The following is a 25,588-nucleotide window of genomic DNA, read 5'->3' on the forward strand; positions in this document are numbered from 1 at the left end:
ATTTTATAGTTTTGTCTACTTTCACTTTTATTCATGTTGTGTCTTAACAATTAACACCTTGTAACAATCGAGCACTGAATTTAATGATCCTTAGCACCAAGGAGTCAAGAACAGTGTACCACAAGGGGCTACTCTTCACATCTAGTTAATAAACAAGACCTTGCTACTTTTCCACAAGGAAAATATCACTCCAAAATTAAACACAACGAAAGAGAAGGATCATTTCACAGAAAAGTTTGGTGTAAGCTATTTGTAAAAAAGCAAAAAAAAAAAAAAAAAAAAACACTAGAGGATTCGAAAGTTAATATTAAAATTTACACTAGAGGACTCCTTGATTTTTAATTAAAATTTATTTAATTTTAAATGTTCTTTCCAACAGAAGAGGTAGGTATATTTCCACATATGAAAAATCGGTTATAGCCACAAATCAAAACAAGGAAAGCCAGATAAAAATCAACATACTCTCTTCTAACAGCACAGAAATGTCACTATTTTATGATGTTATTAATAAAGACAGGAATTGCTTCGTGTTCCAATCAGACAATAATCTTAATTTTCATAATCTACTTCTGATAGTAACAGGAGTATTGAAAGGCTACCTTTTCATCACAAAAATTGTTTCCCACAGTGATTTGTGACGCAAGTCATGGTGACCTTTGGGTTACCTGACAGGATTTTACTGTAATTCTTTCCTATTTTCACCAACACCATCATCATCAAGTCTCTAAGAGTCTACAAAGATCACCAGATTTTTAAAATTTAATTACAACCGAAGGGGTATATTCAGACTAGAGGTGGAGAGATTCGACCATTCCAGTCAGCAAACAAATTCAAATGTGCAAAATTTTAAAGTATCCGCATTTCCAGCTTTAGACTAGAAAATGTATGGTAACTGATTTTACTCAGTAGGTAATTAGTGATTTAGCCGAAAAATTCATAAAGACTGTTTCTTTGACGATCAGACTGGAGAATGACTGTATTTAAGATACATGAAAAATCTCATGCGTTGGACAAATGGATGTGAATGGCAGAGCATCTCCAAAGTCACATAATGATTGCTTTGGTCTGGACAACATCAAGGCTAATAAAAAAATGTTTAAAATAAAAACTTCATAAATAAAACATCTGGGTATCGTATTTAACACTTTACTCAGTCTAAAGGTTACTAATACAGAGAGCACATTTGCCTTTTTCTCCCCACCCTCAAACCCTCATTTGCTTGTTTCCCTGAAATTTTATACGAAATGGGAGCTTCCTCACTGTCAACAACAGTTAAGGCCCAGTTCAATTTACTCTCCTTTTGCTTTTCCAGTTTTCTGCTTTTTTCCATTTTCCATCACTAGCTGTTTTTCTGATTTGCTCACACCATTTGCTGAAATACCATTCACAGCTGGTTTTCCAGTTTGGGATTTCTTAGGCATGTTGTATGTCCGAACATAGAAGTTAAGAAAGAGAAGTATGAAGCTGATTGAATAGACAATGAGAGCCCAGTGCATCCATTTGGGGAAAGGGCAATCCGTGTACAGAGACAGTGCTGTGTGGCCAATGGTCACATGGAACTGGATCTGGAAAACAGAAACAACGCAGGGTATGTTTACTTCAAGGAGTACATCACTTCTAACAAGATCAGAATATTCTACCTAGCTAAAACAGGCCCGAATTTTGCCAAACTATCCAAAATTTAATAGTTCTCTGGCTCCCACGCCTGGTTCCTTCTCACTCAGGTCACTGCTTGAATGCCATCCCCTCGCCAGGCCAGGGATTCCTGACGACCAGAGCTAAGTGTCCTCCCCCTAGGGGGCCCTCAACCCCACTAACCACAGGGGTCTGGTTTTGTGTGGGTTTTCATTCTTTACAAGAAGTATAATGTATGTTGTGTTTGTTGGCTTCTCGACCGTCCACTTTTCCACTGTGTGCAACTTGAGGGCAGGGCCCTGTGTTGCTCCCTGATAATCCCTGTATCCTTGGCACAGTGTCTGGACTCAATGACTATTTTCTGGATCATGTTGAGGAATGCTCTCTAAGGAGAGGGGATATCAGGGGCCTAAGAGAGTAAAGCAACAGTACTGTAGGCTCTTCCATCTTTGTTTTCCTCCCACATTTTAGACCGATTTCTTTCCACAAAACTGTCGGCAAGCTGGTACACATACTTTTAAAAATGAACTTATCAAAATGGTTCATTATTTGTTTCTTACAGAATAGCAGACAGGTAAATATGCATTAGAATTCACACTATCCTTTAAAAAATAAGATTTTAGGTAAAATTTAGTAGATACTTGAGAATAACTGCAGAAGAGAAAATCACTGTCAATGTTAGGAGTTTTTAAAAGAAGAAAAGCCAAAATTAAGATGCCTTTAATTAAGATGAGGCAAGTCAGTTTATATTCTGATATATCAACAAATGAATGGTTCTTGATATAAGAAATATGAATTCCATGGTGTTAACAGAGGTTAACTTTTTATAAGATTAACTTACTTGATTAACTGTCGTGAGAACTTGTGGCTTGGAAATACACTCCCCTTCACAAAATTAACCTGCCATTTGGAATGGGCAATCGTGCGTTCTCTTTTAAGGACATCACTATCAATACTGCTTATTATATTAAACATTATTCAAACAATTTATTCCACGTAAGCCCCATCAGACTAAACAAATTTTAAAATTTTCTGTGGCAAAAATCCAGATTTTAAGTACTTTTCATTTCACAATGATTCTTAGAACCTGCATCACGGAAAAAGGGTGTGTGCATGGGCGTGACAGAGTTGGCGTCACTCAAGGACAGCCACTTGCAGCATCAGCAAAACAGACATAAACGTTCACGTTTGTGTTCTCTCTTCATTTTCTTAGGGCCCTTTACTAATTACTGAGAGAAATGAATTACATAAACTGTCTAAACAGCTTCCACAAAAACTGGAAGAAGCTTCCTGCACCTTTTTGGTTACAAATGAATCCCTCACCTACAGCATTCCCCAAAAGTTGTGTTTCCTGTTTGGTTAGCCAGCTGTTTAGCAATTTAAAGTAGAGGCGGATAATATTTCCAAACATGATTCCACGGATAAAACTGTGCACACGCTATGATTAAAGCAAATTATAATAAATTCCAAGGCTTGAAGAATAGCTATCAGGGTGGCTTTGGATTTCCAGTCTGGCTCTGGGCTAGTGCCTAACTCTGAATGTTACACTGATGCACCCAGATGCTGCAAGAAGTTCTACTCGGGCTATGTGCTGGAAATGGTCTGGTCTAAAGACCGGCTGTGACGACACCTAGCTCTGCCCTCCAAGGACTATGTGCTGGAGAAGTAAGAGTCTCTGTCCTTGTTCCTCCCTCTACCCCAGCCTTCCTTGTCTCTGTGCCTTCTCTTCAACCTTTACTTTCTAAATGTATGAGATCTGTTAATAAGGACTGAAAAAGGGACTAGAAAACTGAAAATTTAAGCAAGGACAGGATGAAGAGAGGTAATAATAACATTTTAAGTAAAAACAAAAAAAAATCACCTCAGAGAAAAGGTCTATTATTTTTCTAGTCATACGTGAGTCTACGTCCTTTGTGGTGTGTTTAGATCTTGACTCACCCATTTCACAGATGTCTCTAAGGAGTATTTCTCTTAGAGAGACGAGAGCTGTGTCTAGTCTTCTAAGGGCATTTAAAAAGCTAGTGGCTGTCCCCACTGAGTCTATGAGCAGGGAGCTCAGAGCCAAGCAGCCTCAGCTCCCAGAGCTGGAGCACAGAGAAAGTCAACTTGTAACAGAAAATTGTCAAAAATGACTCGGCACTTTACAGTTAACAACTGAAACATTTTCAGTATTTCACCAGAAGAAACTTTAGAAGCATTTAACTCACCAGCTGCAACATAGTCAGGTATCGTTTCCACCAAAGATACTTCTGAATCCATGGGCCAAACGCACTTAAGCCGTAGTAGGAGTACATAATCACATGGATGAGGGAATTCATCTGGGCTCCGAAAAAAGCTTGAGAAAAACAAGAGGTAATTACAACATACAGAAAACCTTACTAGGCAATAAACCATTTGGACATAAAATAAATGAATGCACATTATTTTCTAAAATTTAATCATGAGTACAGATTAGGAATAAAAGTTGTAAAGCAGTACTAATGGAAAAGCCTTCTCTTCAGATCATGTTAGGTGTTGCTAAAGTTCAGACTCAAGCTTTTACCATAGGAATAAACATAGGTGGTCTTCAAATGGAAAGGATTTTGAAAGCGGCGAGGTGTCAAATGGGGTACTCCAGTGGCTTAAGCAGACCCTAATACAGAACTAGTGCCTGTATTACTCTTCATTCTATGATTCTTGGGGAAAAAGTCACGGTACATACCATTATTTAAGCAGATTTGTAAATGTGTCATTATTGCCTTTAGATGTGCCAATATACATATCTACAACAGTACTTATTGCCTAGGTTTCTAAATAGTTTTAAATTGAAAGTAGCAAGGTGAACTGTACCATAACGACCGCACCCTGGGTCCCCGTCAGAGGAACCATCTGTTTCCAGCTCAATAACGTGAATCATCTTCAATCTACAGGCATCTGCAAAGCTGAAGGCAGATCTTGGCCAAACTGTGACTTCAGATCCTCCTTAACATCAGCAAGGCTATAAATACAATTTCCTCTGAGTAAGAACTGACAGGCTCACGTGAGGCCTATTTCGGAGCAGGTGCGGGCTCTGGGCTTGGCCTGGAGGTGAGCCGTCAGCCTGAGGGGTCATGTCTCGGCATCCTTTGGATGCGAACCACTAGAACTGCTCCTCATCAAAATATTATTTGCTACAAGTAGGCTTAGTTTATGCTCATCTCTGGGGCAAATCTTTAGGTGTTAAAGTTGTCACAGATAAAAAGCTAAAGCTTTACTTTCTTCAAATTTCCTTAAAATGAAATTAACACAGAAATAATTAGCAAGTTAAATGACAGACCAAGTCAAATTCCCAGGTTCTCATTACTTCCCACCTGACACATTTATCTAATGCAATACGTACAGATATTTTCCTGAAAATGCTCACCTTGTCCCCCTGCGACCCACTTAATTCCAATCCACCACAACGTAAACATTGTACAGTGATGATATACATGAAGGAAAGAGACTTGATTGTTTTTCTTCCTCAAGATAAAAAACACCGTGTCTAAATACTCCACTCCTTTAGACACAAAGTACCACCACAGAGCAGCAGCTATCTGTAAAAATAAAGGAAAAGCAAGTTCTAAATGCCAGAATGCCACTATCGTATGGTTTTCTGCTCATTGTAAATAAGTCCTAAATAATCTTCATTGCACAAAATGTACGAGGCATGGACTCATTTTTGCCTAAGTAGGTGTGAAACCTAGGCATCTATCCATGGGGAAAAAATGGGAAAGAAAGAGCCAGAGCTCTCTGTACACAGTGCCAACAATTTAGAGAAACTTTTCCGTCTGTACGTAGCTGGATTTCATGTACTACCAAACCGGTGAACACGGAGCTGCACACTGAGAAGCCTTGCAAGCTGGTGGAGAGGCTGCGAGATTCACTTGGTAAAGTGTTTCAGTTGTTCACGCTTAGCCGTATTGTACCTCAGATATTCTTGCAAGTATTTTTGTGTAGCAACTGGTTTCTGCTAGTGCCTGACCCTCTATCACTTTAACATGTGCAACAAAGTCAGTTCCCAGTCACAATAATTTGTATTAGGCAGTAAAATCTTTAAAATGATAAATTGAAACAAATAAGCAAAAACAGCAAATATTTCCTAGGTCATAACTATAATCCTGCTTACATGAATAAGTCTTTTCTTTCCCTGGCTCTAATTAAGACACCAGATGGTGCAGAAAGATTACATTACATGCTGAGATTAAGGATCCAAAGACCCAGTAAGAAGTGACCTCTGTATCATATATGTTTTAAAATATTTCACGAGAATCCTACTATAATAGTAATCTAAACTCAACTTTTTTATGTCAAATATTTCCTATGATAAATGTCCTATGTACAAGTAACCAAAAAGGCAGGTCATAAGTGAAATCTGATGATAACATAAACCTTTGTGTGTCAGGGTTTGAGGGATGCATTCACAGGCAGGCAGAGGGGTTTCAGAGTTGAAAGCTCCCTTCCTCATGTTATAGGAAAGGCCCAATAAATAAATAAATAAAGTCTTGTATTTACAGGTTGAGAATTATTTACTGAATTTGCTTAAGCAAAAGTATTGTTGAAAATGATAAAACTGGTTGAAAATAGGCTTGAAATAGTTAACTACTCACAGCAGGACTATATTTAATATTCACTATTATGTTAGTACTTTCAAACAAAGTAACTATTCCCATTTTGGCAAAATAAACTTTATCTAGAAGGTAAGAGAGAATGTCTTATTTTTCCCCCATCCAGGCCTCGGAATTAGCCACAATTCACCAACAGTTACAAGCAATCCTCTTTAGTCTGTAAACTGCACTGTCTTTGAATAGGCTACATCAAAGTGCAAAGTGATACTTCTTTGCCACCTAACAATGAATGCAAACATGAGTCTCTGAGTGAAATGTTTATTCTACTACATTTAACATTAGAGAAGAGAAGAGAGAGGGAGGAAAAGTTCAAATGCAGTTTGTTGCGAATCTCTGGTTCTTTCTCCCCCTAGGTGACAGTTCTCACAATAGCTAGTTTTTAAAAGAACTGGCCTTTTATGCATGCCAGGAGGGTAGCTTCACAATTACCAGAGTCGTATTTTTAAACCTGTATCCTAAAAATGTTAGTGTGTTGTTTTATCCAGGGCTTTTTCCAAGCGTACTTCTAGAAGAAAGCAAGCTGAACACTTCTCCTTTTCCCCTCCCCTAAACCAGGCAAGACCACAGGGGCGGCTCTCCACTGAGGAGCGTCTCTGGCAACGCAGCTATCAGAGGAAAAGGTTTTCCTAGCCCATAAATCTAAATAAAGCATCTCCCCTCCTTCTCTCTCAGTCTCACCCGGGTTTTACTTTGCTGCTAACCACTGTCGCCGTGACGGCTGTCTGCCTCTCCCTCCGTCCCTAGAATGACAGCTCATAAAGGCAGGCTCATCTCTCTCTCCCCCGTGTGCCCAGGGCCCCCGCTCTAGCTGCACGCAGCAGATGTTCAACACACATCTGCTGGAGGAATAAAACCAACATGACAACCAGTGGGGGTGATTTTTCGTCCGTGCTTAAGTCTTCTAACAGGGAAATGAAGACACAGACAGAAAACGGCAAGGACACTAAAGCAATCTGGTCTTGGGTCTTGATAAATATTGACATTTATTTGTCCAACTCTGATGACAAAAAGTTATTTTTTTCAATGGAAGCTACTATATATATCATTACTACATATATTACATGTAACATAAAATACGGAACATGTTTTATATACATGTCTCATGTATATATAATTTTTCACATGAACCAAAGTACACTAGAGGAGTTCAATAAATCATAAAATAATTGGTTGCTTCTTCCACTGAGTAAAATGGTAATTTTACTGATGTGGGTGATTGGAAAGTAAAATATTATAACATTATATTACCAGTGGTTTATTTTTCTGCGGTTACAATACAAACTGAGTTTATACCTATACAAATTGTGCTATGCTTAATTTGCTAAACACCACACCATTTATAAAATGTTTGTTTTTCTTCAGACTTTCTTAACAAATAAATTAGACTCTAGGAGTTTCTATCCTTGACCAAAACCAACAAAAATCTAAATTATCATCTTTACGCTAAATATGAAACTTTTTTTTAAGTACTACATTCTAGTAATCAACACATATTTACTCTCACACCACCAAATGGAAGGAGAGATACTGGAGGTACAAAAACAGATTTTCCATCATGCACTTTTAAAGAAAACCATAGCTTTACTGACTCAAACAATCCAATATACTATACCACTGTATTAAAGGACGTTTGTACAGACTGGGGACTATAACATTAAACCCACTTCTACTGAGTAATAGTATTTTTAATGTACTTACCCTGACTTCGTGAACATTATCAGAATAATCCACAGTCTGGCAAATATAGCTATATCCTGCATTATATGATCCCATGAATAACTGGAAAAAAAAGGAACACTATTTTTAGTAGATACAGCATTAAAAATACTAAATACAATATGCAACTTTTCAAATTATTTTAAAAAGCAGTATTGTCTAAAAGAATTCCAAATGCATTAAACATTAACATATTAAACAAACACATTAAATGTGTTAGAATTTCTAACATTTACTGTGTGTCAATTTATTCTAAAATTGAAGTCTAACTTAAAAATCACATGTAACTTTTGGACTGAGACATCAACTCTACCTACTTCAGAATATTAAGAGAAACTCTGATAAACTGTGGCTCAGAGCTAAGAATTGCAGTGACTTCTAGTCTTGATCCAGAGTGGTGTGCATCTAAAAAATTAGGTAAAAGTGTCCAAATAAATTAAAGTTTTTTACAAACTTTGGATTCTGTAGGCTAAGTTGTCAATTAAAGAAAGATTTTTTTAAAGGAGCATATTCTATTTTCCCAGTATCACATCCAGTTCGGTTTATAAAGAATTTTAATGAGGAGTCTCTTGGAAAACAAATTTCTTACACTCTCACAACTTGAAAAATGGCTGTGTCAATCCAGGCTTTAGGATTTCCCTTCAAAATGTCATGAAGCATTTGCTGGTGCCCAGAAAAGAACATGCCGATTAGCAGCAATGTTGTGTTAACAGTTGACTCACTTTAGTGTCAACTCAAAACACACCGACATTCTGTAACGGGAGTTAACTGGAAACTGTATTTTACACCTGCGTATTTGGATCTCTTACCAAATCCGACACTGCTGAATGAGAATCATAAATAAATAGCTGCAACTATTCACTGAGCGCTTAATATGTGCCAAACACTGCAAAACTGTCTCACTTATCTCTGATACCCAAAAGGTAGGTATTATTCCCATTTTACAGATGGGGAAAATGAGTCTCAGAAAAGTTAAATAACTTCCAAGGTCAGAAAAGCTAGTAAGGGTTGTTTTAGAATCCAGTCTCTCTGCTTCCAAATTCCATCTTAAATAACTGTCTCACACTTTATGTATGTTTCATATTTTTGTTATCCAAAAATGAAAAACGTCAATGATAGAAAATTTATTTTTAGAGTAGCTAACAGTTATCTTGGGGTACAATGTTATAATGATGGTTTTAAACATTTTCATTTTGCAATTTCAATAACCCTGGGGAATTATTATAGACTGATTTGAATAAACCTACCTCTCTGAAGATAAAAAGGTTAAGGAAAACCATGCCAAAATTATAGATAATGAGCACTAAGCGCATCTGAAAAGGCTCTCGGTCCTTCATCCATTTTGGACCCAGCCACACGAACAGGAGATAAAGAGTGCTGATACCAAGCGTAGTCCATGGGGACTGCATCAGAGGCCAGTTTTCCACACGCTTATCTACAGAGGGAACAAAATACCATAAAATTCATTACACAGTAAATGTTTTAAAAATGAATTTACTAGGAATTATAATGTCTCAACTTGGTTTTCCTAATTTGACCAAATACAGATCACTGTCCATTGAGTCTCAACAAAATACAAGGCATAAAAAACAAAGAAACAGGGCCAGCCCTGTGGTCGAGTGGTTAAGTTCATGTGCTCTGCTTTGGCGGCCCAGGTTTTCACAGGTTCGGATCCTAGGTGCGGATATGGCACCACTCATCAAGCCATGCTGAGGTGGCGTCCCACATGCCACAACCAGAAGGACCCACAACTAAAAATATACAACTATGTACTGGGGGGCTTTGGGGAGAAAAAGGAAAAATAAAATCTTAAAAAAAAAAAAAAAACAAAGTAACAAGACTGATCCTGTGAGTAGCTTTTGAAAATGAAGTTTCGTTACATATGGTGCACATTATGTTTTATAGAGAGCCCAGAAGAAATAAGCTCACCAAAAATACAGAACAAGCTGGGGATGAAAAGTTTATGAAAGATTTCACAGACAGAAGAGGAAAACTCATCCTCCACATTAACGAGGTGAAACCGACCAGGGCAGCTAGGCAGCTGCGCCTGTGCCTAACGCAGGAGAGAGCAGGGCGTGAGCAGCTGGGGGCCAGCGGACGCCCGACACAGGAGCCCAGTTATGTTCGGGGATTAAGTTAGAGATCATTACAGTTCCGTAATCTATTTAAATGATTAAATATTCAAGACATTTTTCTAACTTTTTCCTTAAGGATATGAGTCTATTTTCTTAACCCATGAAGATAACCAATTTATGTGCTTTTCTCTAAAGCTATAAATCATTTACTTTACATATGTATAAACATAATGAATGAATCAATTTTACAATACAGTTTTGCCACAAGTAAAACATTTCTAACAGAAGCATGAAAATGAAATCTGCGGTTAACAAAAAGTAATATTGTAATACATTATAAAAAGATATTGAAATTAATTTTTATATTTCTAAAAGCTAAAAAGCACTTTAAAGGTTGTGCATCTAATGTCTAATCTATTCTTGGTAATGCAAAACATTTCTATGTTCTATTCTGAGGAATATTATAAATTTTTAAAATAGTAAAAAAACACAAAATTTCTACCTTTCAGCCAGTTCCTAAACCTAGCCTAAATAAATTTAATTGCTCATTACAATGTCCCCCTATTATACTGACAGTTTTACTAAAATTATATATGATAAAAAGCTCTGGATTAGATAATTATGTTTCAAAACTCTTTACTTAAAAATAAATTAATCTGTTTCTATAATTGTCAATAGAAAATAAGATACAAGACATGAAACACAAGCAGAACAACATTTAATCACATAGCCTCCAAAGTCAGGAAGTGACATCATAACTATGGTTTCTATGAAACAGTTGTTAGAAAGGTGGGATAGTGACTTGAAAGAAAACACACAGGAGAACAAGTAAACTAGAAAAACTCCTTTTACTTCATAGTTTACAGAGGAGGCCTACCATCTATCTATCCATGGAAATTATGGTTCTATCACTCGAATCAAAACATATTCCAGAGTTAAACTAAAACACTTAAAAGACAGGAGAGAAGGTAAACCTCTTAAAAGGAGGGAGTGGCTGACTTCTGTTGGAAACATTGTGCCACTATGATCTCTTTTTTTTTTTTTGAGGAAGATTAGCCCTGAGCTAACATCTGCTACCAATCCTTCTCTTTTTGCTGAGGAAGACTGGCCCTGAGCTAACATCCGTGCCCATCTTCCTCTACTGTATATGTGGGACGCCTACCACAGCATGGCTTGACAAGGGGTGCCATGTCCGCAGCTGGGATCCGAACAGGCAAACCCTGGGCCACCGAAGCGGAACATGCGCACTCTGCCACCGGGCCAGCCCCGTCACTACGATCTTATCAGGGACTGTTCACTTTTCTTTAAAGTTGTCATAGTATCCTTCTATGGCCATATCTTTCCATGCCTAAGGCCCCCTTAAAACATGGGATATTTATCTACTTAGAATCCTTTTCTATATTATAGAAAAAAGATTTAATACAAAGCCCCTAAACCCTAGAGCCCTGTTCCACACCAGGTCACAGCAGGAGGAGCGCTGTGGTGTGCTGCTCCCACCCAGAACCAGAGGGCAGACACTGTTTTTACCATGAGACTGATGCAAAGAGCCAAAGGACCCTGTTATGGGATAATCTATGTAGGAAAGAAAGGAAGATGAACTGATCTGTAAGGAGACTCAAATTTCTAACATCATGGACTATTTCTCATTCTCACAGAATTCCTACTGACTTCCTTTAAGCGCTGAGCAGCAAGTAGAAAAATATCAGAGAAACAGGTCCAAAAATTTCCCAGAAATCACGAAGAAATAAAAGTGCTCCTTCTTGTTGATGTATAGGGTGGGTAACCTGTACCATTCTCTCATTCGACAGAGAAACTTAGAGAGACAACTACCAAAGGCAGAGCGAGGAGACAGGAGTAAGAAGCTGCAGGTCTGACAACATGAAACACAGAGGCTATGAGAAGAGCAAAGGGGTGGGCGGAGCGCGGGTAAGAAGTAACCAAGGCCCGGGAGAAGGCATGCACAACCCTATCAGTCAAAGGCCCCCAGGGCACACTCCTCCTCATCCACTTCTTCTAGAAAACCTGACGGAGAGCAGGTGAACTGCATTAGTGCTTCTGCAACTTCAAGGAGAAAAACAGCCACCTAGGGAGCATCGTTAAAACGCAGGTTCTGACTCAGTGGGTCTACAGTGCAGCCCACTTTTAGGAAGATTCTGCACTTTCTAGAAAGCTCCAACTGATGCCATGCCAATATTCCATGGGCCACCCTTTGAATAGCAAGAAAGTTGATCCCTTAGGTTTTTTTTTTTTATTTCTGAAAATTGTTACTTTTAACAACAATAATTAGGAGGAAGAATGGAATTGAAGGTGAGAAAAACTGGATCAAGAAAATAGGCAATTTTAACTAGTCAGGGGACCCACTGTGCACTGCCAGGGTACCGGCGCATGTTTCTATTCCATTACAGCACCCTCACACTGTCCTGTGACCTTCTTTTAAAAAGTAATCTCCCTGAAGGCAGGGCTGGGTCTTTCATTCTTGTATTGCAAGGCCTATCAAGGTGCCTAAACATTTATTTGACGAATAAATGAGGGGTGGATAATTTTTTTTCATATTAGTGCTTTATTCTCTGTCCCTGCAGTGAAATCCAGCAGCACATTGATTAGTACCAAAGCTTCTTCAGTGTCCAGCACGCCTGTCCTCAGCTCTGCCTGGATCCTCCTCTACGTTGGCACCAATTTTAACCTCAAGTCCACAACACTTCAACCCAGTACTTAGTACGTGTGTGCCCTATAAGGCTCAACCTCTTGACCTCCTTGTTTTTTCCAGGGAAAGAAGGCAGTGCCCTCACTTCTCTGCCCAACAATGCAGGTCACGCATTCATTCAGCAACCACATAACAAAGCCGAGTTTTCAGCCTACAAATGGCCACATTTCACACCACATCCTTCTCAAATTAGCCCTTCCAGGTGACAAGGGTCAGAGAGTCTCACAAAATCCCCCTCCAATGATTATTACGGAAGTTGTAGGAATGGTCAGCACCTGAACTGCACTGTAACAGCTCCCATCCTGTGATAATATTTGCATGAAATTTCTGCAGCTCTTGGCAGTTATGTCTTTCTGCATTTATTTGCATTAATATTTCCTTTAGTACTTCTGACAAGATTCAAATATCCTACACTTCTTTTATCTATTCCTTTTTCCACTAAAAATAAGGATTGAGTGTGTCACAATAGTGTCATACAAGGATATGAAAATTCACCACCACTAACAGGTCCCTTGAACGCAAAGAATGACGGTGGATTATAAGAGCAAAGGAAAACCACGAGTACGGAAGCTCTGTGTATTTTATATAATCTCTAAATACATTAAAATAATGAACTCTCCAGGTTTTCATTAACTCAGATGTTTAAATAACATATTTTAAAGCTAAATTAAATCCTCCATTATTCATGTGAGTTACACTGAATCCAAATTTAGATTACGCGTATTAGAGTAAGAGATCTATTTCTAAACGTCGTCAACATCCTAATCCCACCAGTTATGGGTGGGGTTCCACACCATGAATTTATTAGGGGAAAAAACCTGAGAAAACAATTCTACTGAAACCCTATCCCTCCTGCCACCATTAAAGCAAATTCTGTCATCGAGGAACCAAGGCTCAAATGTGTTTTATGTCACCTTCTTGGAAATTCTCTATTTAAAAGCTTTTTTGAGGGGGAATCAATATGGCACAAATATAAATCGACTCTAGTCAATTTGTTTGACAAACTGTCTTATCTGTGCATTTTATATATTAATATGTTTAGTAACATGAGGTTCATAGCTTCATGTCTTAGTGATTTTGCTCTTATTTTGCGCCTATTTGTTAACAATTTTTAAGCCTTTCATGTTGTCATGTAAACCTTTATTTGAACTAGAATTGTAGAACTGTAGATTTAGAAATAATCCCTTTATCTTAAAAATGAGATTCAGAGAGGTCAAGAGACTTGCCCGAGAAGGCACAGCAAGAGCCTCATGTATCCTAGCTGCTGTTCCAGTGCCACTCAGTCACCACGCACCTCACGTTAAGGGAGACAATTTCCCATCGACTGCTTCCTAAGTTATTGGTACAAACGATGTTTTAAGACAGAATTGTGACTCCAACCATGTTCCTTCACGGGAAAGAAAATAAGAGAGACCTACCAAAGTTCCTTTCACAGAAAGGAGGACAAGAGATACTCAACCATGGCCTCCAAAGCACTCACGGTCCGAGGCCATGACACACAGAGTGGTGGGAAAGGACTAAGGAGTCGAGCCTGGAAAAAGAAAGAGGCCTCCTCGAATACTAAAAGACCTAAAGAGAGATTAGAGTTATTCTCTATTTCCAGGGGGCAGAATGAGAAGTTGTTTTAGGGAGGTAAATGTCACCTAAACTCAGAAAATTTCTAACCACTGGGTCTTTCTTTCTATGAGTAGAAAGACCTGTCTCCTTTGATTTTAAATTAAATTTAAGCAAACCTAGGGGCTGGCCCAGTGGCATAATGGTTAATTTCACACAATCTGCTTCGGTGACCTGGGGTTCACTGGTTCGGATCCTGGGTGTGGACACGCACACCACTCGTCAGCCATGCTGTGGAGATGTGCCACACCCAAAATAGAGGAAGACTGCCACAGATGTTAGCTCAGGACAATCTTCCTCAAGCAAAAAGAGGAAGATTGGCAACAGATGTTTGCTCAGGGCCAATCTTCCTCACCAAAAAGAAAAAACAACAATTTAAGCAAACCTAAGGCTAAGTATTACAGCAAATCAAGTTCAGGAGCAAGAAATTTTATTTTAATAATAATAACTACTTAGACATATTATCTAAACCCTTCCAGACCCTTAAGGGTTAACTCTTTCTGGTGAAATAGTGTCCACTTAGAACATTTTGACTGTTTCATAAAGCTCATGTTGAGTGGGATTGATTTATTTACAAACATTAGTTTGGTCAGCAATCACACAATTTTATCTGTATTAAAAGGCCAAGTAATGGTTATACAACTACACGTGTTTGTCAAAACTCACAAACTTTCCACTAAAGAGTTAATTTTATTATATGTAAATTATTCCTTTATAAAAAATGGGAGGAAAAAATGGTCCATCTAAAGTGGGGTGTCCCTTGAACATCCTCCACCAAAAGGTTTTTATTCTTAACTTGATTTGCATCTTAAAACGACACAGCAGGGCAGGATAGACAGGACAGACTTTGAAGTCAGACCGTCTGCCCCTTCTGAGCTGAGTGACTCATTTGGGGCAGGTTATTTGGTCCCTGGCCTCTCCAAACTCGTCATCTGTTAGTGGAGGAGACAGACACGAAAAATCCACTGCTCTGCAGCGTGATGAGTGCAGTGTCAGAGAGCAGTCTCAAGGGCAGTGGTGGGCAGGAGAGACGGGGCAAGGTGCACTTCAAGAGCAGACCTGGGAACTGTTTCTCAGGAATCTGCCAAGCAGACAGGGAGGGAAGAAGGCCTTCTCGCAGAGAGAACCATATGTATAAATAGCCCAGAAGCAGGAAATAAAACACTTATGTCAGAAACTAAGCAGGCCTGAGGTAAAGGATATATCCAAGGAAAGACAGCAGGAAATGATTGATTTATAGGTCAGATCAAACCAGGAATAGTCTTTCAAACTCTGCTGAAGAGGCTGCAATTTATCCTGTAGATAATGGGGAGATACTTGATTGGTTAAAACTAGGGGATAACATTTGGCTTTCAAAAGACCATGTGGAGGCAGCGGGAGACAGACTCAAGGGGAAGAGGATACGTCAAGAGGCAAGGAAACCAGTGGGATCAGTGGTTCTCGAATTTCTGTCTGTTGCTAGGCTGCCCACACAAGAATCACTTGCTCGTTAAAAATACAGATTCCTGGGCCCCGTCCCAGATCCAGTGAAGTAGCCTCTCTACTATGATCTCAAAGTTCCCCCATGACTGATGGGCAGTCAGACTTGGAGACCATATAACGCAAGAGATGATGGAAACCTGGACTCAGGGGGCTGCAGACGTGGAAGCCAGAAGAGTAAAATCTACCCTCGGTGACCAACATGGCTGTGAGAGGTGAGAGAGAGAAAAGTTCAGGGTTACTCCCAGATTTCTGGCTTGGCCGGCGGCATCAATGGTGAAGTCATGATCTGGGTGGAGCGTGAAGGAAGAGGAGCAGATCTGGAAGGAGACCATCAGGTGAGTTTTCACACACGCTGTACCTGAAGTACTTGTGGGACACCCAAGTAGAGGCATCTGGCAGGCTCTGGAGCTGCAGAGGAGCTGCCAGGGCTGCAGATACACAGAGGGGGCCCTGGCGATGAAAATTACCTCGGAGGTTGACGTCGCAAGGAAAACAGCACAAAGAACGAGAGAATAAAATGGAGGATTGCACCCCGAGGAACACTCAAAGAAAGAGTGGGAGAAATGGCAGCGAAGCAGCCAGTGAGGAAAAGAGAAAATGACACCATGGAGACCAAGGGAATAAGACGTTTCAAAGCGATGGAGTAGGCGCAGACGCTATAGACGAGAATCACCTGTTCTTTCCTATGCTTTCTAACGAGGGCATAGCAGGTCCCTCACAGGGCTGGTGTGTGATGATTAAGTGAGCATGTCCCTAGCACACACGGACACCACAAAGCCACTGCTTCTGGCACCTGATTGCCTCTCCACGCCACATCTTCTCACAAGTGTGTCTTATGTCAGAAATAATCTGAGCCCTTCCCATTAAAAGTCAAGCCCTTCCAAGTCTTCTAGGCCTTTTCGTCCTGATCTGGAGGAGTTCTCTAGGTTGCAAACAGGGACTCTCAAGTCAGGCTACCAGCATCAGAATCCCAGCTCCCTCACTCACCAGCTGAATAAACCTGAGCAAGTTACCCAGTCTCTCTGGCCTTGTGGATGACAGCAGGGCTGCTGGGAGGAGGAAGACACTTTACGGACAACATCCAACACAGAGGAAGAGCCCAGCCAATGTTGTGCTGTCATTATTATTGACAACAATCAAACCACTAAAATCCTCCTCTCTTCCAAGAGAAGAGTTAAACCAAATTAAAGGAAAATTACCATCATTAACTAATCTTAGGAGGAGAGTTTAAACTGAAAAGACAGGACATTTGATAACTTACGTACTGAGAAGATAGCAGATTTTACAATTTATTCAGATCAAATACATAACAAGTCTAACTCTGAATTTTGAATTACTTAGAAAGACTTTTTCTTAAAAAAAAGCCCTCTTTTTTAGATAATGTAAACCAGATTTTAATAATAAAATATTTATAATCCAACTGTTTTGAAGTAACCCAAGTCCTTTAGAAATCTCTACTTCTATACAAACAACTGTAATTAATTCTTACAACAAATTATCACTGTGTATATACTAAAGCAACTTCCTTAAAAATCCCTCTTAGACCTCCTCCTTTTTTAAGGGCTGATTTCTTTAAAAGCTTTTCATAATTTAGGATTTCCACTCGTCGGAATGAACTTTCTTCCCCCAAGTAGTCTAAGCTGATCATCATCCTAAAAGAAAAATCAGTAAAATTTTTTTATTTTTAGAACATCCAAATTCCTAGAATTAACCAGAAAGAGCACAAGGTTATAGGAAGAAATAATCCCAGTCAGGTGATGACTTGGGAAGTCACATGGAGCAGAGGGAGTGTGGCACAGGAGTCAGGGACAGGACCCGCAGGAAGAACTGGATTCTGGCCCTAGCAGTCACTGTCCAGCCCCATGACCGTGAACCTGAAACTGCCTGAGCCACACTTCCTCCCATGTAAAACGAGGGCGACCAGATGCCCCAAATCCCAGAGCTGCTTTGAGGCTCAAATTGAAAACCCTCCATAGGAAGACCCTCCACCATGAACTTTTTTTTTTTTAAGGAAGATTAGCCCTGAGCTAACATCTGCCACCAATCCTCCTCTTTTCGCTGAGGAAGACTGGCCCTGAGCTACCATCCGAGCCCATCTTCCTCTATCTTCTATCTTATATGTGGGACGCTGCCACAGCATGGTTGGATAAGCGGTGTGTAGGTCCACGCCCAGGATCTCAACTGACGAACCCCAGGCTGCCGAAGTGGAATGCACAAACTTAACCACTATGCCACCGGGCCGGCCCCCAACATGAACTCTTTTTGCACTTAAAAGTAGTAACTACGTATTTCTTTTGAAGTTTGTAAAGCAGACTGTGATTACCTCTATCATACCATGCAACCGTCCAGTCTCTGTCTGCTCAGTCCAGTCTCTGTCTGCTCAATCGTGGCCCACACCAGAGCTGGTGGGGGCTGGGCTGTTCTCTCTACAGCCACGAAGGCTCACACAGCACACGCACCCAGCAAACACCTGAGGACTAGCAGACTGAACGAAGGCCACCAAACGTCTAGAAAATAAATATTATTACTAGAGCCACTGCTACTATGAGAATAAACACTCAAGACATTTCTAAATCTCCCTTCGATTCAGGTAAAATGAGCAACAGTTATTGGTCAATATGGTTCTAAAAGATATACAAAGTCCCTGTTGGGGTGAAAAACAACTAAACATTCTATTAAAAATCCATGCTGTTATTTGGTTTTCTTAAATATATTTTAAAATTAAGAGCTTAAGAACATTTTAAAATTCTTCCTTTTCCCTAGTACTACACAGTAGCAGATTACCAGAGAAATTAGGAGCACTCCATTCCCGTGCTATTCAAAGTGTGGTCCATGCTCCAACAGAAAAGCACTGCCTAGTGGCTCACTAGAAATGCAGAGTCTCAGGCCGCACTCCAGACCTACTGAGCCAGAATGTGTATTTTCATAAGGTTTCCTGGTGGTTTACACACGGAGTCTACGAAGCACTGCTCTAAGTCTACTCAGAAACCTGGGCCTACTTCACATAATATGTCACCAAGTCATAAAAGTGTGACTTGTTCCCAGAGTCTACTGAATAGGCCAGCCACTTCCTTCTCTTCTGACGGCATCGACATCTGTTTAACGTACCATAAGCAAAAGAAAAACACAAGTGTACAACCAACCAGAGATACTGAGTAGCTTCAGAGCACATTCAAGACGTCAAGAAGTACGTACTACACGTTATTCTCTAAAACTATTCATCCTTCTTTAATAAGTTAAAACCAACAGCTGCAAATCAACTCCATTTTTTTTATATCTAGCTACTAATTACTAATATGCAAGTGATATTGTTAAAACTCCATTTGCCTTTACCAGTTGCACAAAAATAACGGTTACTCAATGTCACGTTGTACACTAAAGGCCCCAAAGGGAATCTGCAGTCCTTTTCTTAAGGAGGGTTGATGTCTTCCTCTGTGTGTCAGAGATGCTGAGGCCTGGGCCACCTCCCTGATCCCTTCATGTCCCTGTATAACAATGCCTAGCATGCAAGCGCCCTCAAACATTTGTTAAAAGGGACTGTTAATGAAAAACGTATGTGACTACTGTTAAGAAGAGTTTGAGAAAGATCTCATCTGACAGGGATAAACTCAATAAAACCACAAGGCCTCTTCGAGGTTCCGGTTCTTAACATATTCTCCAAGCCAAGTACAAGCCTGGGTCTCAGTGAGGTGTGAAGGGAGAGGTCAAGGAGAAAGGGTCTGCATACCACTGGATACAGGGGGGCAGAGAATGATCTGAGACGCTCGACAAATAAAACGCTCTAGAAATAAAGAGAGATTCTGAACGTGGCGGACGAATGAGAGCCAGATCAGTTTCCTACGGAGTCAGGAGGATGAGGAGGGGAAACTTCTGTTTTAACCCCGTGCACTCAGGAAGGAGGATGAAGGTCAGGGTTTGGAAGAGCACCCAGATGAACAGACGGAAGGGCAGCTTTTGCAGAACGCAGAGGTGGACCAGGCAGAGGCTGGGCTAAAAAATGACCAAGAGGTCAGGGTGTGATGGGCACAGGAGGGCAGAGGGGTCTTCACGGCGAGGGGCGGGGTTTGTTGCGGGGTCTGAAGGTGCAGCGAACAGACAGCCTGAGAACAGTCCAGAGGGGGTCAGAACAAGAGACCAACGACGTTCTATGTGACTCAGCTGTGTAACAGTCACCCAAGAGCCTAGAAGAATGAGAGAGCAGTTATAAAACAGAAGAAAAAAGAACTGCGGTTCCAAGTCTGCCTGAACAGACATCAGGATAAAGGTAGAAAGTTAGAGAAATTATAAAGTTTCCCACTGAAAGCAGACAAACAGGGATTCGGAGACTGCAAAGGAGAAAAGGCAGTAACATAGATGAGCTGAGGGAATCAACTCGAGTCAAGCTGAAGACTGATCACTCTGAGGGTCAATGTGGGAGGGTTAGCACCAGATAGATAAGATCCAAGGAAAGTCAGTGTACTCACTTAGAAAATGGGGGTAACAAGAGTGCCCAGCCCACAGGAACAGCAGGATTAAATGTGATAATCCACACAAAGCACCTGACACGGTGCCTGGCACTCGGCAAGCATGTCATACATGTTCACTACTATTACTGGGCAATAAAACAGTATTTGTGGCATAGCAGAGACCGTGCTGCTTTATGAAAAGGTCACCAATGTGGGAAGGAGAAAGGTCTTGAGTCAATCCCAGCTCTGTTACTTTCCAGCTGTGTAGCTTCAAGTCTACCCTCCATGACAGGATGGTTAAACAATACCTGCCTTATAGGGATGCTATGAACAGTAAATGAGATGAGGTGTATGACATGCATACTACAACAGTTTACAGCCCACAATGGTCCTATGCTAGCTCAATAAATGCAGTGAGTTTCACCACGTGCACATGATATCTAAATTCACGGTTGAAAAAAGGACACATACATAAAAACCAGTTCATAGGGAAAAGGGAAACAATGCTGGGGAGGTGGAGGAAACTGCTGGGGGAAAAACATATATTTTATTTACAAATATATCTGACGCAAGAGAATGACGCCTCACATCCTGGAAGCCAAGATGGAAGGCAGATACCGAGTCTTCCTTCTCACCCTGTTCTCACATTTTGCTGAGATTCTCAGCAAAAGCATTCATAAAACCGCCTCCCTGTGCCAATCTGGGAGTTTAAAGTCCAAACATTCCCCTTAGTGCTGCCAATGATCTTAAGGCTTTAAGAAAATTGAAATGGTGTTTCCCTTTAGCACAAAAAGACTGAAGATCCAATCAGAGTGTGTACATGCGTTTCAAGGGAGACTCTGGCCAAAATGTTCTCTGGCTAACAGTTCTATAAGCTGAATACCTTCTGGGTAAAATACTGTTGATCCTGAATTTACTCCTTTTCGGTAATTAACAACAGTTTCTAGTTGTTGTATTATGAAATGTGCCAAACACTTCCATAATTCACTTTGAATATATTTTTTTATGGTCCTAGCTACTCCATCATATGGAAGTCAACTTCATCTTCTCAAGCTAAATACCACTTTTTATACTTTATATATAAATTATATATATGCATATATATGGTAGAAATATGTAAATTTATATAAATAAATGTCAGTGTTTAATCTCAAACAACAGCCCTTACAGCACCTTTCAGTACTTCTTACGTCTTTCTTCAGATTATCTCTGGTAGTGTTATGACTTTGTTCAAATTATTATTCTCAATAGCAACACTGTATAGATAAGCTAGCAGTATAAGACAAGGTAAAATTAGAGAAGACACACAGTTCAGAGGACTGATTATTGTTTTCCTGCTTAGCTAGTGTGACAGGGAGACAAAACAACCCAATTAGACCCATTCCCACCACAGTACTCATCCATAAGTTACTCAGCTTCTAGGACTCAGGGACGCCAATATACGGAAAGAACAGTGCCTACCAGGCCTATCTCCAGGGTTATTCGAGGTTCTTGGTAAAACTGTACAGCAAAATACAAAGGCAAGGTTGTCTTCCTAGTTATTTGCTACTTCCCAGCCCCTTGGGTACTTTTTTTAAGGCAACAGCTATGCATTGTCTTTATAAAGCCATTTTATTATAAAGTGAAAAAACAAAAGAATAAAAGAATCAACTGTTTTCCCATTGAACACTGAAGAAAGATCATTTCTAGAGGTGCTATCATATTAATTCCATAATGTATGAAATTCTTTTTTTTAATTGTGGTAAAAAACACATAACATAAAATCTACCATCTTAACCATTTTTAAGTGTCCAATGTTAAGTACATTTACACTGTTGTGCAACCAATCCCACAACTTTTTCATTTTGCAAAACTGAAACTCTAGACCCTTTAAGCAACAACTCCCCATCCCCCTAGCCCCTGGCCACCACCACTCTACTTTCTGTTCCTATGAATCTGACTACTTTAGAGATCTCACGTAAGTGGAATCATAACTGTCTGTCTTTTTGTGACTGGCTTATTTCACTTAGCAAAATGTCCTCAAAGCTCATCTATGTTGTAGCATATGTCAGAATTTCCTTCCTTTTAAGGCTGAATAATATTCCATTGCATGTCTGTACCACATCTTGTTTATCCATTCATCCATTACTGGACATTTGGGTTGCTTGCACCTCTTGGCTACCATGAATAATGGCACTATGCACCTGAGTATGCAAAAATATATGAAACTCTTTCACAATACATATCTGTGCTTAAGTTTTCATTTGACAAACAAATAAAAATGAAACAGAGAAGCTCATTCCTTTGAATACTCCAGTTCAAACTCATAGATGCCTTTATGTGATCGCACCTAACAGTGAGTGATTCCTGTGGTGGATTCATGCATCTGCTTTCAAATTCTAAGACTTATATCCTAATTAAAATGTAATCATAAATAAAATACCATATTGAGGGGGCTGGCCCCATGGCTGAGTGGTTAAGTTCCTGCATTCTGCTTCAGCTGCCCAGGGTTTCACCAGTTTGGATCCTGGGTGTGGACCTAGCACCATTCTTCAAGCCATGCTGAGGCGGCATCCCACATAGCAGAACTAGAAGGACCTACAGCTGGAATATACAACTGTGTACTGGGGGACTTTGGGGAGAAGAAGAAGAAAGAAAGATAGATTGGCAATAGATGTTGGCTCAGGGCCAATCTTAAAAAAATAGAGTTATAAATTTGTTTTAAAAAAAACCATAATTGAGGTATTTATTGAAGAATGACAATATTCCATGAAGAAAAATATACAAAAGTATGATTTTTTAAAACAACATTTTAGTTAAGGAACATACACCAAAACCACTTACTTTCTTTTGTTTTCCCATATTTTAAGACCTAATATATTTTCAGCAATTTTACTAAAATTTTAAGCCATACTTCCAAAGTTAAGTTAGAAATGCTCAAAGATAAAGTGCCCATAATTGAAAATCTTTCATAATGATATATGCTAAAGTTTTACATTTTTTATAGAAAACGCTTTAGGAGATATTATGAAGAGTCAATAAAGTGGCTTTAGGAAATCACGAGTTTCAACCTTCTCATGGTACATGTAGAAACCTGAGAGCCAAAAATCACGAATAACTTGCCCAAGACTGCCCAAGAAGCCATCCTCCGAAGTTGCATATCACATAATAAATGTAATGTATAATTGCATACATTACATACATTAGGTATAATAAACTTATTCTTTAATGTATTGCTACTACTTTTGACAAAACAGTTAAGTCCTGGTTATTCAAGGAATATCTAGATAATTAAATAGGTATAGTATTATGGCAACAAACACAGTGCCATGTGAAAGCAGTGCTTAAGTATCTGTATCCCTTTGTTTTTCCACTCCTTTAGCTATTTCTTATGGAGCAGATAACAGAAAGTAAAAAAGACTAAATATGAATCTGTTCTTTTTACTATTTGGGCAGCACTGATAAAAGTTTTGTTGGAAATGATTGGAATTATTGCACTGAATGAGGTTTTTCAATTACTGATTAATGTATGTTTACCTGAAATTGCTTTACCTATCTAAAGAATTTTTAAAGGTTGCATCTACATCCAGAATTTTAGAGCCAGGTGCAACCTTACAGATGACCTAATTCAACTCTCTGAATTTACAGATGAAAAAAGTTGAGGTTGGAAAAGCAAACGGACTTGCCCAAACTCTCCCGGCTAATTAGCAGAGGTCCGGGACTGAAGCCCAGGGCATGTGAACCCCAGGCTGGAGCTCTTTCCATTCTACTCCACGCTGCCCTCCCCACGTCCACACACATGACAGTGCCTCTGCACAGACAACCAAGAGAGAAGAAGAATTGTATCTGATTTTATATCTCTCGAAAGTAACTGTTTTATGCTAATAAATGTTTAGTGGTTGGATTCCTTCATTAAATTTAGTCAATATCAAGTGAATTTATGACTAACTTATGATGAAGATCATTAAAAAAAACTTTCTGTAATTTGGTGTGGTTCAAAACCTTATTAGTTTTTAGCAACCAGATTGCTATTTGAATTTAAGCTAGATTAAGGCGGTCATCTCTTCATACATATCAAATCAACAAATATATGTGGCATACCCTAGCATTAAGGAGAAAAGTACCAAGAAGTGAAAAAGTAAATAACAATGAAGGTTTAAACAGTTCAAAACAAGAGAGTCACAGAAAGAATGGCACAAAGATATACATAAGTAATTGCCAAAGGCAATGGGACCAGATAAAGGAATGAACTACTCCAGGGTACCATGACTAAGAAAGGCTTTACGAAGGAGGGACCCTATGCTGGGCTCTGATGAAAGGGCATCTGGAGAGGCAAATAGGGGAAAGCGCAGTAAAAGCAAAAGTAACAGTGTGATGGGAGACAAAGTTGGGCATATACACATTTTACTCAACAGCCAAGTTACCCAAGTTGCCTAGAGCGGCAGGTCTGTGGGCAGGGAAATTTGGAATGACCACATCAGAATGGAAATTTGGAAACTGGTTTTGGAAAGGCCATGTATTTCTTCCCTTTTATTTTCTAAAAGTCCAAACCCATATGATTTTTAAAAATATATTCTAGTACATTCTCATTCCAAGGGAAAAGTAAAAATAGCACCTCGATTTGTTAACAGGAGAATGTCGACAATGAAAAAGAAAAAAGAGCCATCTAAAGTGAGAACAGACAAATTCTATTACACCACTCTTCTCTATATGCTAATATACATCTAATTCAAAATAATAAGTGACTCAATAAATCGAAAATAACACATATATTAATAATATTAAATCATTTATTAATGACATTAACATATGACTTGAGAAAAAATAAAACAAATTGAATTTGAAAAGGATGACCAACTTCTTTGTGGCTCTCAAGATCAGAAAAGCATCGTCTGATATAATTATCTGTGTAATTCTTAAAACAATGTCTCCCGAAGCCAAAGAATCTGTATACAATTGTGCCCTGACCCCAGTTTTAGAATCTGCATTGCTTTACTCTCCTGGAATTCCATCTGTGACAGGATGTTCTGTTCTGTGTGGCTGGGGAATGGACAAGAGCACCAGCCACTCAAGTCCAGGAGTCTGCCACCAGAACCCAGACTGTGATGAGGGAAAAACAACAAGAACCAACCAAACAAAACCCTAACGTGGCATGGACTTCCCAGAGGCCTCAGGGAGGTTATGAGAAAAGGATAACTGCAGAACATCATCGAAAGCCCTGACCAAGGGAGATTCCACATTAACAGCCGGTAATATTCCCCTTGACTTGGGTTAGTCGCCTAGAACTCAGAATGTCTTCTCTCAAAGAAACAT

At 39.5% G+C, this 25,588-nt stretch overlaps 1 protein-coding gene across 1 annotated transcript in view; it reads right to left on the reverse strand.

Moving 5' to 3' along the window:
• Nucleotides 1-331: 331 nt before the first annotated feature.
• The window catches only part of ELOVL4 (ELOVL fatty acid elongase 4), a 30,121-nt gene continuing 4,864 nt past the window's right edge, over nucleotides 332-25,588 (reverse strand). The window contains exons 2-6 of the mRNA XM_008516289.2: nucleotides 9,224-9,411; nucleotides 7,959-8,039; nucleotides 5,018-5,189; nucleotides 3,843-3,970; nucleotides 332-1,565 (exon numbers count right to left, since the gene is read on the reverse strand). Of these exons, the coding sequence (XP_008514511.1) occupies nucleotides 1,290-1,565; nucleotides 3,843-3,970; nucleotides 5,018-5,189; nucleotides 7,959-8,039; nucleotides 9,224-9,411 (845 nt within the window). The 3' untranslated portion in view covers nucleotides 332-1,289. The remainder of the gene's footprint in view (nucleotides 1,566-3,842; nucleotides 3,971-5,017; nucleotides 5,190-7,958; nucleotides 8,040-9,223; nucleotides 9,412-25,588) is intronic.

The sequence above is a fragment of the Equus przewalskii genome, chromosome 9 (genome assembly GCF_037783145.1).
Source record: "Equus przewalskii isolate Varuska chromosome 9, EquPr2, whole genome shotgun sequence".
Classification (NCBI taxonomy): domain Eukaryota; kingdom Metazoa; phylum Chordata; class Mammalia; order Perissodactyla; family Equidae; genus Equus; species Equus przewalskii.